This window comes from Gobio gobio (assembly GCF_949357685.1).
Source record: "Gobio gobio genome assembly, chromosome: 1".
Lineage (NCBI taxonomy): Eukaryota > Metazoa > Chordata > Actinopteri > Cypriniformes > Gobionidae > Gobio > Gobio gobio.
Window position 1 is genome coordinate 54,862,735 of NC_137097.1, and position 16,604 is coordinate 54,879,338.

Genomic DNA, 16,604 nt, shown 5'->3' on the forward strand with positions numbered 1-16,604 from the left:
TAAGTCAATATTCATCATCTGTATGTGAATGAGGAAGTGGTTTTTGTATTGCTTTGACCCTGAACTCATTCACAGTGACTCTCTAGCACAATAATACACAGCAGTGTCTTCAGTCTTGAGGCTGTTCATCTGTAGGTACAGTTGATTGCTGGAGTCACTTCTGGACACTGTGAACCTTCCCTGGACTGACTGGGAATAGTAGATAGGAGAACTGGATGTGCTGATGTACGCAATCCACTCCAGACCTTTTCCAGGGCTCTGTCTGATCCAATGTAGATAGAGACTGCTGAAAGTAAATCCAGTTCCAGTACATGTAAGTTTATGAGACTCTCCCGGTTTTTTAACCACTGTGTCCGACTGAGTGAATTTCTGACATTCAATACCTGTGGAAAAAGAAACAATATTAGGCTACATTTCATTGAGATGTTATAATGTCACATTGTTGCACTCTTAATGATTATCCTTCAGTAACTTACATGGTAAAACTGCCAGTATTACAAATACAAGAAACGTTTTAAACATGGTGTATGTTAAGTTTAAACCAGAAAGACAGACTTTGTTCCTAGAGTTCAGATGTCTGTAGATCACAAAGATGCACTGACACATTTAAAGTGGGAAGGTCATTTGCATATATTAAAATCAGAGAACGGATGGTATGAAAGACTGATGTATGTTTGGTCCAGATTTAGATTTGTATAGTTAATGTTTGAGATCTGTATAAACAGACTATTTATTTTTTCTATTATTGGAGATAAAAGTCTTTTTTGAGGAATATTTTTTATTTTAAATTCTTTATGGATTTAATGTAATTGCTTTTCATTATAATATGAAATTCAGATATGTATATTATAAAGTATGAAATTACAAGAACAGTATGTCTTTTTATAAATAACACTACACTGAAAGTTTAAATCACTAAAAAACAATGTTAAAAAATAAAATATGAGATAAGATCAATTCAAGTAATTCATTTCTGCCATCTATTGGTGTTTGGCCAATACTGCGAGCACAGAAAGATAAAGTGCTTCAGTTCATTGACTGACACAGATATGTTGCTGTTGAAAAAGTGGCACCGGTGAAAACGAGCTATCAATACAGAACTTTATTGACCAACAGGCAGAGCCATACAAATCTTTTAAACTTTTCTTTGAGTCTGTCTTATTGGCAATCTTAAAGAAAGCAAAGCCATTGTGACAGATGGTAGAGATTATTGATTGTATTGACTTCCTATTGAAATACTTAATCTGTAAATCTGTTGTTCTGTAAATCTGTTATCTGGTGTTATAAAACTTTTGAAGGAAACAATGATGAATACCCTAATTTGCACAATGGTATTATGTTTTTGTACAGAGAGGCTGTTGGCATCTGTCACTGTGATTCTCTGGCACAATAATACACAGCTGTGTCTTGAGCTTGCATATTCTTTCCTTGCAGTGTTATTGTGTTACTGGACGTGTCTCTGGTGATGCTGAACTTGCTTTTCAGTGAATCCTTGTAGTCTAAGCTTCCACCACTCCAGATCACTCCAATCCATTCCAGAGCTTTTCCTTCAGGCTGACGAATCCAGCCTGTACCATAGCCAGTAACTGAATAAGAGACTTTACAGTCGATAGTTAGAGTGGCATCAGGACGGACAGTCAGAGACGCAGGCTGAGTGAGTTCATATGAATGAACACCTGTATCAAATGAAATAATACCAGTTAGTAAAATAGCATGAAGATTAAAGACATTTAACATGATTTTTAGCAACAAAATGATGTATCACACAAAAGTAGACTAAACTTACAGGATATTACTGCCAGAAGCAGCACTAAAGATGAAGAGATCATGGTGTGTGTGTTTGAATGATCTGAAGCGATTCTTTCCTCCCTCTAGTGATCAGAGGAATGTATAAACTGACTCATGCCTGCTGTTTAAATATGCAACTGATGATTTACATAAACATACAGAGCTACTGACCAACTCTACATGCTAAAAACTATTTGTTATGGTTTATGTTATTTAGTGCTTTTGTTAGAGAATTGTATAACATCAAGCTGTTTTGTCAAGATTTTTTTCTCTACTGTATATTTTTTTAAATTCTCCATCTACTTCTTTTTCAGGCATTGATATAACTAATATTGTACTATTGGAAAGCAACAATAGCAGAAAGTCAGTAAGTAGGCCTATGTTTCTGTTGGTCCCACATCAGAGAGTCTAAAGGCCTCGCTTTTGCCTGTAATAATGAAGCAGACTTGTGAACTCAGAAAATCTTACTCAGAAAAAAAATCATTCAAATGCATTTTTATATTCCTATGTTAAGAGGATTTTTTTTTTTACTTTTAATTCAAGATGTTTTAGAACAGAACTGCTTGTAGTTTTAACTGTATTCATTCTCATGCACAAGATGCTGATATTCATTACTTTATTCTGCCCTTGTAGAGTCACTTTCACTGTCTCTGGTTACCTCAAACGTACTTTTTAGTATGTCACTGTAAAATGTGCAGCCACTACCACAAATCTGTATATATCAAAAAAATATGTGCTGTGGTAATGGAGTCATATATGCATTTGTGCTGTGTAATATTAGAGTGTAGAGTAATATAATAGGCTATATTTGTTACACTAATGTTCAGTTCGTTTCCATTTTCATGGACTTTCAGTTTGTTTTCATGCATCACATGTGTTCCGCCACTCATCATTAACCATGGGCATTCATTCATCAAAGCTGTTCGTCATTTAGTTCCTCATCGCCATGTATTTAGTTCCTTTCTGTTCACTCTGTTACGCCCATCTACCTTTTTGTTTTAATAAACCATGTTTGTGTTTGTATTTGTATCCAGTCTTCAATCTTATTCTTCTTGTGACAATATTTATGCATGTGACCGTGCCAGGGATGATGGTAAATCTGCTCTTTGGGCTGTATTTTGTGGATTTTGTATTCTCTGCTGCCACCTGTTGAACTCTAGTGATGAAACGCTCAAAGTTGTTTTTGTTCAGCCGTGCAAGAACTTTGTGTCACTGTGTTTGTTTTGCACAGTAATATGTGGCTGAGTCTTCTGCTGTCAGGCCCGACAGTTTCAGATATACCATATTCTTTGAATTATCTCTAGTGATTTCAGTTCGTCTATTGAAGGATTCTGCGTAGTCTTTGCCGCTGCCATCACTAGAAACACGTCCAATCCAAGCAAGTGGTTTTCCAGCTTGTTGTCTGATCCAGTGCATGCTACAGCAGCCAAAGCTGAACCCAGATCCTCTACAGGACAGAGTCAGAGTTTCTCCAGGCTTTTTCTGAACTGTGCTTTCAATGGACTCCATATTTTGACATTTTATACCTAAGAGAAAGATTGAAAAGACTGATTTAATCTGAAATATGTATTAGAGCTGATAATAGAAATGTGTCTCATGAAAACTCACGGTATACGCTGAATGAGAGCAGCAGCAAGCAGAGTACATTCTTCATCTTGAAAGTGGTGATGTAACGCTCCAGATCCAATCAGAAGCACATAAATACTAAGCAAACATACAGGATTGTTTTCATTTGCATTGGGAGGGTCACAAGATACAATCATGACTGAAGGGCCAAACCTTTAAGAACAGTATGACGTGAATGTGAATATGCATCTTTCCTTGCACTGGTATATCGCCACATTTGAATTATACGGTATATCTGCATTCTGAGCGGTTTTGAGATTTTGAGCTTCAAAGTTTTTGCATTCCATAGTAAAAGTGATATGGAGAACAAATCTCTTTCATACATGAAAATGACAGAGACCCCAAATGTATTCTAAATGTACAATATCAGAATCCTCTCAAATTTGTAAATGGGGATTTTTGGAACAGGTCAAACTGGAGAACCTTCTATTTCTAAAGAAATCACTTTCTGCTTGGAATTATAAGGTTCTATTTCGCAAAACATTAATTGAAGTATTTTTTTTTCAATAAACAGTTTACTAATTGTTTTAAAACATCAAATTAGTGTTGTAACAATGTGTCAACATGTAGAGAGTTAAATTCAATGCTTTCTTGACATGTATTTCATATTTTAGGACAAATAATAATTTTCTTGTTCATGTTAAGCATAAAAGGCAGTGTGTAATATTTTGTCCAGAACAGATGTTAATTTTAGGTAGGAATATGGTGGGTAATTATTAACAGATTATATTGTTATATAATATATTGCAGGAACTAATAGTTTAAGTTTCTTTTGGTTTAGACAGAAATCCGCTACTGTAATACATCTGACCAGGACTTTACTCCACAGAAAGTAGGACAAGTAAAATGCCTTAAAAAGTAAAAAGCAGATACTCCTCTTTTGTACAGAGAGCAAGTAGAGAATTTGCATACAGCTCTTTGGAAATATCCGAAATATCCGGGCCGAGTATGGGTTCCTCCGTGCCCCCGAGATCTGGTTGTGCAGATCGGGGAGGAATGGAAGGCTCCCCAGAGGTGAAGGGTTATGGCCGGAGAGAAAGCGATCATTCAGGCGACCAGGACGCTCGGGTTCTCCCCTAGCGCGCTGCCAGCGTAACTCAAGCCTGTTGGTGGCGCGCTCCATAACCTCCATCAACTCTGTGTACACGGGGCAAGATGGCTGAGAGGGTTCGGTTCCAACCGATTCATCACCACCCTGCCCAGCCATCCTCTGCTCAAATGGAAGAGCATCAGCTGACGAGGAGGAAAGATCCGACTCCTCCCCCGTCAGCCGCCCCTCGTGACCTGGCTGGTCGTCTGTGAGGATTACACCCTCCTCCAGACGACGAGCCAAGTCCGTCTGGGAACCCCGGGACTTCCGTCGTCGCTCAGCCTCGGCGTGAGCAGGACCGTCCCCAGACGCTGGCCCCTCTTCCCTCGAGAAGAGGGCCAGGCGAGAGCGGAGCGTTCGGATGGGGAAACGCTCGCAGTTCGCGCAAGAGGCTCCCTCAAGAACCTCACGCGCGTGCTCTTCCCCCAGGCAGTAAACACAGAGATTGTGCGTGTCCTCAGGCGTCAGATACCTGGGACACGGATCCGCACACTTTCTAAAGTGTCGGGTCTTCTGTGAGCACTTCATCCTACTAATGTAATTCTCTCTCTTGTAACACCAGACAGAACAGTCACTGAAGACGAAGAAGCGGTGTCATGTTGGCTGAGGCGCCCTTTTATACTTCCTGGTCGCATCTGGATGATGTCATCGGCTGTCGCCGGTCAGTAGGACTGATGTGATTCGATTGTAGCTCAGACACCTGTCACGCCGAGGGCGTTCCCCATAGCGTCAAGCTGACGCAGCGCGAGTTCCCTTTCGAAAGGGAAACGTCTCGGTTACGTATGGTAACCCTCGTTCCCTGAAGGAGGGAACGGAGACGTACGTCGGACGTACCGACGAATTGGGATCACTTCTGGGAGCCCCTATCAGCTTCGAGCTATCTAGAACCGGCCAATGAACAATTGGCGTGCGAGATTTGCATCTCGCGCTCCGCCCCGCGCCGCGGGTATAAACAGGAAGCGAGAGCGAATGCACGCTGTTTTTCACTGAGGAGCCACACGTAGTGGCTCGACCTGCAGTGATGGTACAGCAACTGTGGCGACGGGACGTACGTCTCCGTTCCCTCCTTCAGGGAACGAGGGTTACCATACGTAACCGAGACGTTCCCATTCAGTCGGTCACGTTCGACGTACGTCGGACGTACCGACGAATTGGGATCCCCTATGGAAAACGCCATAGTTACTACCACTTCCAGCGCCCAGCGATGAGCCCCACAGACCCCGATCTGATGCGGGCGGGTAGGTTCACGCAGGGAGAGTCAAAGCTGCTGTTCCGCAAGACCCACTCAGCTGACTGTATTGGATAACGCTGGGAAAGCGTGCCTGTGAAGGCAGCTGCGGAAGCCACATCATGCCCAGAGGGAGTTAACATGTGGAGAATACACGCATGGGCTGGCCGTGGGCAGCACAACATACGGAAGTCTCAGGGGTGGCCCCGGCCAATTAGGAGGGAGACAACACGTACCTGAGACGGCAGAGGAGCTCTGCCGAGGGAAAGACACGGGCTCGCCGTAGGGAGCCGTACCGTGGAAGAATACACATATGGGACCGCCGTGGGGGTCACTACATACGGAACCCAGCCTAACACAAGTTCCACCAATGCATACGAGTGTTAGACCTGGCGTCGAACGCTCCGCCACGTCCGACTGCCGCGGGTTGCGGAGGACTCAACAGGGTTCGCCGTTCCGGGGAACTCGACTGGAGCAGAATAAGCGCACGCATCCGTACCATAGGGGAGGGAATGGCGCAGCAAGCCGACACTAGAACGGGTACTTCGGTGTTACTGACTATGGGAAGTGAGCACACAGGAAGACACCGGCTCTACACGGAGGCTATAGAATCTAGCGAACGTGTTAGGTGTCGCCCAGCCCGCAGCTCTACAAATATCTGTCAGCGAGGCGCCACGAGCCAGCGCCCAGGGAGAGGCAACACCCCTAGTGGAGTGGGCTCTTAACCCGAGCGGGCAGGGCACGTCTTGGGACTGATAAGCCAAGACGATGGCATCCACTATCCAGTGGGCCATCCTCTGCTTGGAGACAGCCTTTCCCTTCTGCTGTCCTCCGTAACAGACGAAGAGCTGCTCTGAGGTCCTGAAGCTTTGCGTTCTATCCACGTAAGTCCGGAGAGCACGGACGGGACAGAGAAAAGCTAGGGCTGGGTCTGCCTCCTCCGAAGGCAGCGCTTGCAGGCTCACCACTTGGTCCCGGAAGGGAGTAGTGGGAACCTTGGGCACATATCCAGGCCGGGGTCTCATGATCACATGAGAGTTACCGGGCCCGAATTCCAGGCACGATTCGTCGACCGAAAATGCCTGCAGGTCCCCTACCCTCTTGATGGAGGCCAACGCAGTCAGGAGTATTGTCTTTAACGACAGAACTTTCAACTCAGCTGACTGCAGAGGCTCAAAAGGTTCTCTCTGTAGCGCAGTTAGCACCAGAGTTAAGTCCCAAGAGGGTATGGAGGGAGGACGAGGTGGATTTAATCTCCTCGCTCCCCTAAGGAACCTGACGATCAGATCGTGCTTACCTAGAGATTTTGCATCTACGAGCTCATGATTAGCGGCGATAGCGGCGACATAGACTTTGAGGGTGGAGGGAGACAGCCTTCGCTCCAACCCATCCTGTAGAAAGGTAAGCACAGATGCGACCGAACATCTTCGGGGGTCTTCTCGGCGAGAAGAGCACCAGTCAACGAACAGGTTCCACTTCAACGCATAGAGGCGCCTCGTAGAGGGGGCTCTAGCGGAAGTAATGGTGTCAACTACCGCTTGCGGTAGGTCACCTAGAACCTCCGCGTCCCGTCCAGGGACCAAACATGGAGTTTCCAGAGGTCCGGACGCGGGTGCCATAGGGTGCCCCGTCTCTGAGTCAGGAGGTCCTGTCTCAGAGTAATGGGCCAGGGAGGTGCTGTCGCAAGGAGCACTAGTTCCGGGAACCAAGTCCGGTTGGGCCAATACGGAGCGACCAACAGGACCTGCTCCTCGTCCTCCCTGACTTTGCACAGTGTCTGCGCAAGAAGGCTCACTGGGGGAAACGCATACTTGCGTTCTTCCCGGGGCCAGCTGTGGGCCAGGGCATCCGACCCGAGGGTCCCCTCGGTCAAGGAATAAAACCACTGACAGTGGGTCGTCTCTGGGGAGGCAAACAGGTCTACCTGTGCGGCCCCGAAACGACTCCAGATTAGCTGGACCGCCTGGGGATGGAGTCGCCATTCTCCCGGAAGTACCTGCTGACGTGACAGCTCGTCGGCCGCACGATTGAGCAGGCCCGGAATGTGAACGGCACGAAGCGACCTCAGATGCTTCTGACTCCATAAGAGGAGATGGCGGGCGAGTTGCGACATGCGACGGGAGCGTAGACCACCCTGTTTGTTGATGTACGCTACGGCCGAAGTGTTGTCCGTCCGGACCAGAACGTGCTTGCCTCTGAGCGGCACTTTGAAGCGGCTGAGTGCAAGACGAACTGCTAACAACTCGAGGCAATTGATATGCCATTGCAGTTGAGGCCCCGTCCACAGACCCGAAACTGCAAGCCCGTTGTACGTGGCACCCCAACCCGTGGATGAGGCATCCGTGGAGACAACGGAGTGCCTGGACACTTGTTCTAGGGGAACTCCCGCCCGGAGAAACAGAGGGTCCGACCACGGGCCGAAGGTTTGGCGGCACCTCGGAGTCACTTGGACGCGGAGGGAACCGCTGTGCCACGCCCATCTCGGGACTCGATCGTGTAGCCAGCGTTGAAGCGGTCTCATATGAAGCAATCCAAGCGGCGTTACTGCGGCTGCGGATGCCATATGCCCCAGGAGCCTCTGAAAATGTTTCAGTGGAACCGCTGTCCTGCCTCTGAACGAATTCAGGCAGTTCAACACCGACTGGACGCGCTCCTCGGTGAGGCGCGCAGTCATGGCGACCGAGTCTATCTCCATACCGAGAAAAGAGATCCTCTGCGTGGGGCAGAGTTTGCTCTTCTCCCAGTTGACCCGAAGTCCCAACTGGCTGAGGTGACTGAGCACCTTGTCCCTGTGTTCGCACAACTGCTCTCGCGACTGAGCAAGAATCAGCCAGTCGTCGAGGTAGTTGAGGATGCGAACGCCATGCTCTCTCATGGGAGCAATGGCCGCCTCCGCAACCTTCGTAAAGACGCGGGGCGACAGGGACAGGCCGAAGGGTAAGACGCGGTACTGATATGCCCGTCCCTCGAACGCGAAGCGCAGAAAGGGCCGGTGTCGAGGGAGAATCGAGACATGAAAGTACGCGTCCTTCAGGTCGATCGCTGCAAACCAATCTCGGGGACGGATGCACCTGAAGATGCGCTTCTGCGTTAACATCGTGAACGGCAGCCTGTGAAGGGACCGGTTCAGGAATCGCAGGTCCAAGATCGGTCGTAACCCGCCGCCTTTCTTGGGTACAATGAAGTACGGGCTGTAGAACCCGGACCTCATATCGGCTTGAGGGACCGGCTCTATCGCGTCCTTCGCCAGTAGGACAGCGATTTCCGCCCTGAGCACGGGGGCGTTCGCCTCCACTACAGTCGTGAAGTGAACGCCCCTGAACTTGGGGGGACGCCAGGCGAACTGAATCGCATAGCCGAGTCTGATGGTACGGATGAGCCACCGAGACGGGCTGGGAAGCGCTAGCCAGGCTTCCAGACTCCGAGCAAGGGGGACCATCGGCACCACAGACGTACCCGCAGCGGGGCAGCGAGGCGGAACGCAGGGATCCGGCTCGGACGGCATGGGAGCGGCCCGAAGCGGGATCTGAGTGTGCTGTGCAACACTTACCTGCATCCGCGGAGGGGACGTGCGAGTGTGGGGAGGCCGCTTGTGTGCGTCCCGACAGCCGGCGTCCCCTGCTGGCGAAGGGAGAGGTACTTGAGGGTGGCGAGGCATGGGAGCGTCGACCACCGCCAAGCGCGCTCTCTTGGCACCCAGAGATATTGGAAACTGCTCTTTTATTGATGTTTTGGGTGCCGCTGGCACTGGGACCAGCGGCGGAACAGACAAACAAAAGATTTTCCCCCGGCCCTCCTCCGGGGGAAGGAGTGGTGCTGCAGCCATCTCCCTCAGAGCAGTTTCCTCCATCTCTGGGCGGCCCGTCTCAGGGTCGCTTGCCACCTGGCTTGGCAGCGGCCTGAGCGGGCTGGACATCCTTCCCACGGCCGGCCCCACGCCGTCGGCTGGTGGAAGGCTGCTGCGGTGCCTTGGCGGGGGCGGAGGCGGCGGCGGGTGGACGTCCTCGGCGACGAGTAGTCGGAGGCGCTGCCGCCGGCGGCGGGGTGGAGGCAGCAGCGGGCCGCCGGGGCAGGATGTGCTTGATCGCCTCCGTCTGCTTCTGGGCGGCCGAGAACTGTTGGGCGAAGCTCTCGACCGCGTCGCCGAATAACCCAGCTGACGAGATGGGGGAGTCCAGGAACCGATATTTATCGGTCTCCCTCATGTCAGCCAGGTTAAGCCAGAGATGACGCTCCTGGACCACAAGCGTGGACATCGCCTGACCAATGGAACGGGCGGTGACTTTCGTCGCCCGGAGGGCGAGGTCCGTCGCCGTCCGGAGCTCCCGGAGGAGCTCTGGGTCAGGCCTACCCTCGTGCATGTCAAAGAGCGCTTGGGCCTGGTGGACCTGAAGCAGCGCCATGCCATGCAAGGCGGACGCAGCCTGCCCGCAGGCCTTGTAAGCCTTCCCAGTCAGACTGGAAGAGAACTTACAGGCCCGGGACGGGAGACGTGGGTCACCGCGCCAGTTAGAGGCGGTCGCCGGACACAGTTGCATCGCGACGGCGCGCTCCACTGGCGGGATCCCCACGTAGCCCTTGGCTGGCCCGCCGTCGAGAGTAGTGAGGGGGGAGGAGTCACTCGGCCGGTTTCTGGCAGAAAAAGGTGCCGTCCACGACCTCGTGAGCTCCTCATGCACCTCCGGGAAGAAAGGTGTCGGGGCGGGACGCTGAGAACCAGCGCGACCCACCCCGAGGAACCAATCGTCCAACCTAGAGGGTTCGGGACACGGTGGAGGGTTCCACTCGAGCCCAACCCTTTCGGCGGCCCGGGCAAGCATAGCAGCCATCTCAGGGTCCGGGGCAGCCGTTGCCACTCTCCCAGAGGGAGGCAGTACAGCTGACCCTTCATCCTTCGAGGACTGAAACTCCCCCTCCGATGCAGCGATCGACATCTGTTCGTCTGCTGGAGCTCCAAAAGTCACCACTGGTCTCCCGTGGGAGGGTCCAGCGGGTTCTCTCGGAGGCTCTACCGGCTGCGGAGCTGAGGGATTAGAGGCCTGCGGAGGGTCGCTCGGCGGGTTTGCCCTAAACGTAATCCTCAGATCACCCTGGCCATCCAAAGAAGCAGGTCCGCCCGGGTTAGGGGCAGCCCTGGTTCGTGGGATGGGTAAGGGGACTCCCCCAGCCCGGAGGTAGGAGAGTCTCGATCTTAGCTCCGAGATAGTCATGTTCCCGCAGTGGGAACACGAACTATCCACAAACGCCGCCTCAGCGTGCTGTGTGCCCAAACACGTGAGACAGCGATTGTGACCGTCAGCAGGGGACAGGGAACGACCTCATCCAGAAACGCACGGGTGGTAAGACATCCTGAAAAGGACGGCACGTCACCCGTGAACTCTTTTGTGAGGAAACGCTCTGTGCTGAAGCACTCAGGGGGAAACGCGACAGCGCACGGGATTGTTGTGCAGCCCGTGCCTGTACTCAAAACAGGAAAAACGCCCAACCAGACCAACAATTGCTTGTTGCTGTGAAAACAGCAGTTTTTCTCTGTTTGCAGAGGCAGCCGATGAGTCAGCGCGGGTCCCGCTGAAGTGTGCCGTTTCTCCAACACTCGTTTCCTCTGGATTCTCCGGTAAGTAAATACTCTTGCTGATAGCAGCGATAAACTCAAACAATGTGTTGAGAGTCGTCTTCATGCCGTGTGGCTCCGAAGTGAATGACAGCGTGCATTCGCTCTCGCTTCCTGTTTATACCCGCGGCGCGGGGCGGAGCGCGAGATGCAAATCTCGCACGCCAATTGTTCATTGGCCGGTTCTAGATAGCTCGAAGCTGATAGGGGCTCCCAGAAGTGATCCCAATTCGTCGGTACGTCCGACGTACGTCGAACGTGACCGACTGAATGGGAACTGTGTTTTTGGACGTGTCCTGGGTGAAACTGATCTTGTTTTTTACTGAGTCTATAGTACCAGTGCTACCACCATTGCAAAGATATCCCAGCCATTCCAGTGCTTTTCCAGTGGTTTGACGTATCCAGTTAATGCAGTAGCTTGATTCTGAAGTCCTGCAGGAGATGGAAAATGATTCTTGAGGTTTCACAACCAAAGATGGAGGTTGAGTGAACTCAACACAGTAAACACTACCTGAAAACAACTATGTTAGAATGTGTTATTAATTATGACTCAAAACTTCTGTTGACAGTTATGAAGCTTATTTCATTCCCTTAGTTGAAATAAACCATCAGTGAAGCTCACAGGATGCAGCTGCTGCCAGCAGGAGTAGAGCTGAGGAGAGGATCATGATTTGAAGTGAATGCAGCTTTAGTACTCATACTGATCCACAAAGCAGATACTCCTCTTTTGTACAGAGAGCAAGTAGAGAATTTGCATACAGCTCTTTGGATGTCCAATATATTGCGGCTGGTCATTAATTTGGTAGATAATTATTGCTTTCCACAAAAGATGTCAAGATCTGTGACCACATAAACAGATGAAGAAAATATGCAACATTTAAGAATTTTGTTTTAACATCAATGACTGTTTGTTTGTTTGTTTTAAAGTTTTGTTAAGATCTAAACTTGTCTGTCAGGTATCTGATGAAAGTATTGGTAAAATGCAATTTAAAGGTCCCGTTTTTCGTGTTTTTTTGAAGCTTTGATTGTGTTTACAGTGTGCAATATAACATGTGTTCATGTTTCGCGTGTAAAAAAACACAGTATTTTTCACACAATTTACTTATCTGTATACCGCTGTTTTCACTGTCCTCAAAACGGCTTGAAAGATTTCCCTGTTCTATGAAGTCCCTCCTTCAGAAACACGTAACGAGTTCTGATTGTGCCTGCGGTTCCCGTGTTGTGATTCGACAGCAGCTTAGCGCACGCAGAGCGCACGTTACCGGAAAGGTCACGCCTCTCACCATAACGGGGATGCATGCGCTCAATGATCTCTAAGTACAGCATCCCTCGGAAAGCCAAACAAAGGTTGACTCCGGGATGAACTTGACTCCGGGATGAAAATAACAGCGTCTCGACGACATGGCGACAAACAAACTCTACAAACGCAACCGAACGCAACACTTCCTCTACTCCACGCGGGAGCAACAAGACCACGCCCCCTTTTTCGTGTACTCTTGTGGGCGGAGGTTAGTCGACAAACTGTTCTACTGACGTAATTAAAGCAGGAAGTACAGAGTTGTAGTCCAAACCAGCCGTTCGCTGTAGGCTTTGAAAGAGAACTTCTGTTAAATAAAATATCTCGCTTGGCATTGAACTTTGAGCTTTATAATTTTACAGGTATTATATATATGCTCTAACAGCAACATTACACACTAACTAAAGTTTGAAAAATGGGATCACGAAGAACAGGACCTTTAAAAAAATATATTTAAAAAAGATTTTCTTAAAAAAAAAAAAAAAAAAATATATATATATATATATATATATATATATATATATATATATATATATATATATATATATATATATATATATATATATATATATATATATATATATATATATATATATATATACAGTATATATACTTTTTTACATTTTAGCCCACAGGAAAATTATTTTACCAATACGTTCATCACACTCCTGGAGTTTCATAAAATAATGTTTGAATAATGTATGAAGTACATTATATATTCTTACATAACTTAATACATTAAATCATAGCTTAACCACAAAATATGTGCTTCTGTTTCTGTTTGTAAAATAAATAAATAAATGTGTGTTTTTAATTTTTTTTTATTTACTTTGGTCTGTATTTATTTATTTTGTAAATTATCTGTAAATTATCAGCTTTGATCAATGCAATATGTGTGGATTTTACAACAACAACAACTAAAATCTATACATAAAAACAAAGCAAAGAAAACAAAAGTTTGGTGAGTGGTGCTCAAAACAGTCAAATAAGACTGCGTGACAAGAGCGCCACCACTTGGAAATACAAAAGTATTTTGATCATAAGTGAAGTCAACAGGAAAGGAAGTGGTTTTTGTATTGCTTTGACCCTGAACTCATTCACTGTGACTCTCTAGCACAGTAATACACAGCAGTGTCTTCAGTCTTGAGGCTGTTCATCTGTAGGTACAGTTGACTGCTGGAGTCACTTCTGGACACTGTGAACCTTCCCTGGACTGACTGGGAATAGTAGATAAGAGTACTGGATGTGCTGATAGTTGCAACCCATTCCAGTCCTTTACCGTGACCCTGTCTCACCACAGCTGCCCAGTAGCTGCTGAATGCATATCCAGAGGCGGTACAGACCAGCCGAAAAGATTCACCAGGCCTTTTTACCTCCGCCTGAGATTGAGTGAAGGTCTGACAATGAATATCTGTGGAAGAGAGAGAGAAAAAATGAAAATATGGAATATGTCAAACTTGTTAAAATTATATAAGCATTCATAAATTATTATTATTTAATACAAAAATTAAATATGTACCATGTAAAAATAGGAATAACAGGAGTGAACTGATTATTGTTGCCATTGCTGATCGATTCACCTCTACATACAGTCAATGAACACACACACTCCAACAATGCAACTTATAGAAAATATGAATCACAGTTTTGCATGAACTCCTCCTTCAGTCTGCAAACAGTAAAAAACCTGGGTGTTATATTACACAGCAACTTGTCTTTCGAAAATCATATTTCATATGTTACAAAAACAGCATTCTTCCACCTCAGAAACATCGCTAAGCTATATGGAACATGCTATCTGTCTTTGATGCAGAAAAGTTTGTTCATGCTGTCCTGCATGCTCAATAAACAATTAGTCCGAAATGCAGCTGCTAGAGTTCATTCTAGGCCAATTTTATCTTCTCTGCACTGGTTACCTAGTAATAAGTTCAGTATCAATTAGTATTGCTTCTGACCTATAAGGCCTTAAATGGTTTAGCTCCTGTGTATTTAACTGATCTTCTATAGCCCTACAATCCATCACACTCTTTAAGATCTCTGGGCTTCTGGTAGTACAGGATATCTAAGGGATGTCCATCCGCTCCAGTCTGGATCCACCCTCTTACGAAGAATTCAGATGACCAACACCTGTGAAGAGACGACTCCAACTCCTCCAACTCACAGCTCGGGACAACATGCACCAATGCTATTTATTCTTCTATATATCCTAATCTTTTGTTAACATGCATTCTTTACTTCAATGAGCTCACTGTTTCTGCCTTAAATTATTACAATGTTTATTAATACATTGTTAGCTAACTGTGTAAGTTGTATATACATTTCTGAAATCCATAACTTGGACACAGTCACCTCTGATAACAGATCAGATCACTCTAAATAGTATGCATTTTCTGTAAAGCTGCTTTGAAACTAAATGCATTGTGAAAAGCGCTACACAAATAAATGTGAACTGAACTGAAAAACTGAATTGAATTGCCACTGCTTATTTTTACCTATGTGTATGAAAAACAGAAATTTGTTGTAATAATATTAATTATTATAATTATAATTATTATTATATATACACACAAGAACATATACACAAAAATATACAAAAAGGTAAGTGTGGAATGATGAAAAGTATAGTGGGCCTGTAAAAAGTAAGCAAAATCGTATTTGTATTTATGAAATGTATGACCAAATTTTGCCTAAATGTTAAATTATTGTAGGTTTTTTTTACATTTAAAAGCATAATTTGATTGGTTTAGTAGCTATATGTTAAGACCTTAATTTGGTGTTTTAGAGTTTAAATAAACCATCAGTGAAGCTCACAGGATCACGTTTGTTTTTTGTTTTTTTGTTGTTGTTTTTTTGCTTTACTGACAAACAGACTGGATTTTACAGTCATGGCCAGACATATTGACTTTCTATTGAAACAAATAATGTTGTTTAAAATAAAATTATTATGTGTTTTATTTTTAAGACAGTTGTTGCTTTTCTTACTGATTCAGTGTTCATCAAATGAATATCAGCTGTAATGATGAATATTATGAATATTGGTTGTGAACCTTTGAGGACAAAATTATAAATACCCTGATGTGAATATGATGATGTTTTTGTACAGAGAGGCTGTTGGCGTCTGTCACTGTGATTCTCTGGCACAATAATACACAGCTGTGTCTTGAGCTTGCATATTCGTTCCTTGCAGTGTTATTGTGTTACTGGACGTGTCTCTGGTGATGCTGAACTTGCTTTTCAGTGAATCCTTGTAGTATAAGCTTCCACCACTCCCAATCATTCCAATCCATTCCAGAGCTTTTCCTTCAGGCTGACGAATCCAGGCTGTACTATAGCTAGTAACTGAATAAGAGACTTTACAGTTGATAGTTAGAGTGGCATCAGGACGGACAGTCAGAGACGCAGGCTGAGTGAGTTCATATGAATGAACACCTGTATCAAATGAAATAATACCAGTTAGTAAAATAGCATGAAGATTAAAGACAGTTAACCAGATTTTTAGCAACAAAATGATGTATCACACAAAAGTAGACTAAACTTACAGGATATTACTGCCAGAAGCAACACTAAAGATGAAGAGATCATGGTGAGTTTGAATGATCTGAAGCGATTCTTTCCTCCCTCTAGTGATCAGAGGAATGTATAAACTGACTCATGCCTGCTGTTTAAATATGCAACTGATGATTTACATAAACATACAGAGTTACTGACCAACTCTACATGCTAAAAGAATATATGTATATTATGGTTTATTTCCTTTATTACTTTCATTAGAGATTTTTATGACATGAAAACATTATGCATTAAGAGCCGGGGATCTGCAGTTGCTTCTATTGCTTCCGAAGGGCATGACTAAAGGAAAAGAAATTAATATTTAAACAAAATAAGAACAATTTAGACATCTTCCTCCTGTTCAAAAGTTTTCACCCCCCCCCCCCCTTTTAGACCATTTTCAACCCAACTTGGG

General features: G+C 46.0%; 1 protein-coding gene across 7 annotated transcripts in view; it reads right to left on the reverse strand.

Moving 5' to 3' along the window:
- The window catches only part of ighd (immunoglobulin heavy constant delta), a 784,237-nt gene extending 767,982 nt beyond the window's left edge, over nucleotides 1-16,255 (reverse strand). The window contains exons 1-2 of one of the 7 annotated variants that reach the window (XM_079830413.1): nucleotides 477-579; nucleotides 74-383 (exon numbers count right to left, since the gene is read on the reverse strand). Coding sequence is in view for 1 of the 7 variants with exons in the window: in XM_079830369.1 (XP_079686495.1) it covers nucleotides 80-383; nucleotides 477-522 (350 nt within the window). In the remaining 6 variants the exon portion in view is untranslated. Of the gene's footprint in view, nucleotides 1-73; nucleotides 384-476; nucleotides 582-1,372; nucleotides 1,677-1,786; nucleotides 1,891-3,001; nucleotides 3,315-3,396; nucleotides 3,460-13,741; nucleotides 14,052-14,159; nucleotides 14,240-15,765; nucleotides 16,070-16,179 lie in introns of those variants that run through there. The other 6 variants (XM_079830409.1, XM_079830394.1, XM_079830406.1 and 3 more) reach the window with 6 other exon arrangements.
- Nucleotides 16,256-16,604: the final 349 nt, after the last annotated feature.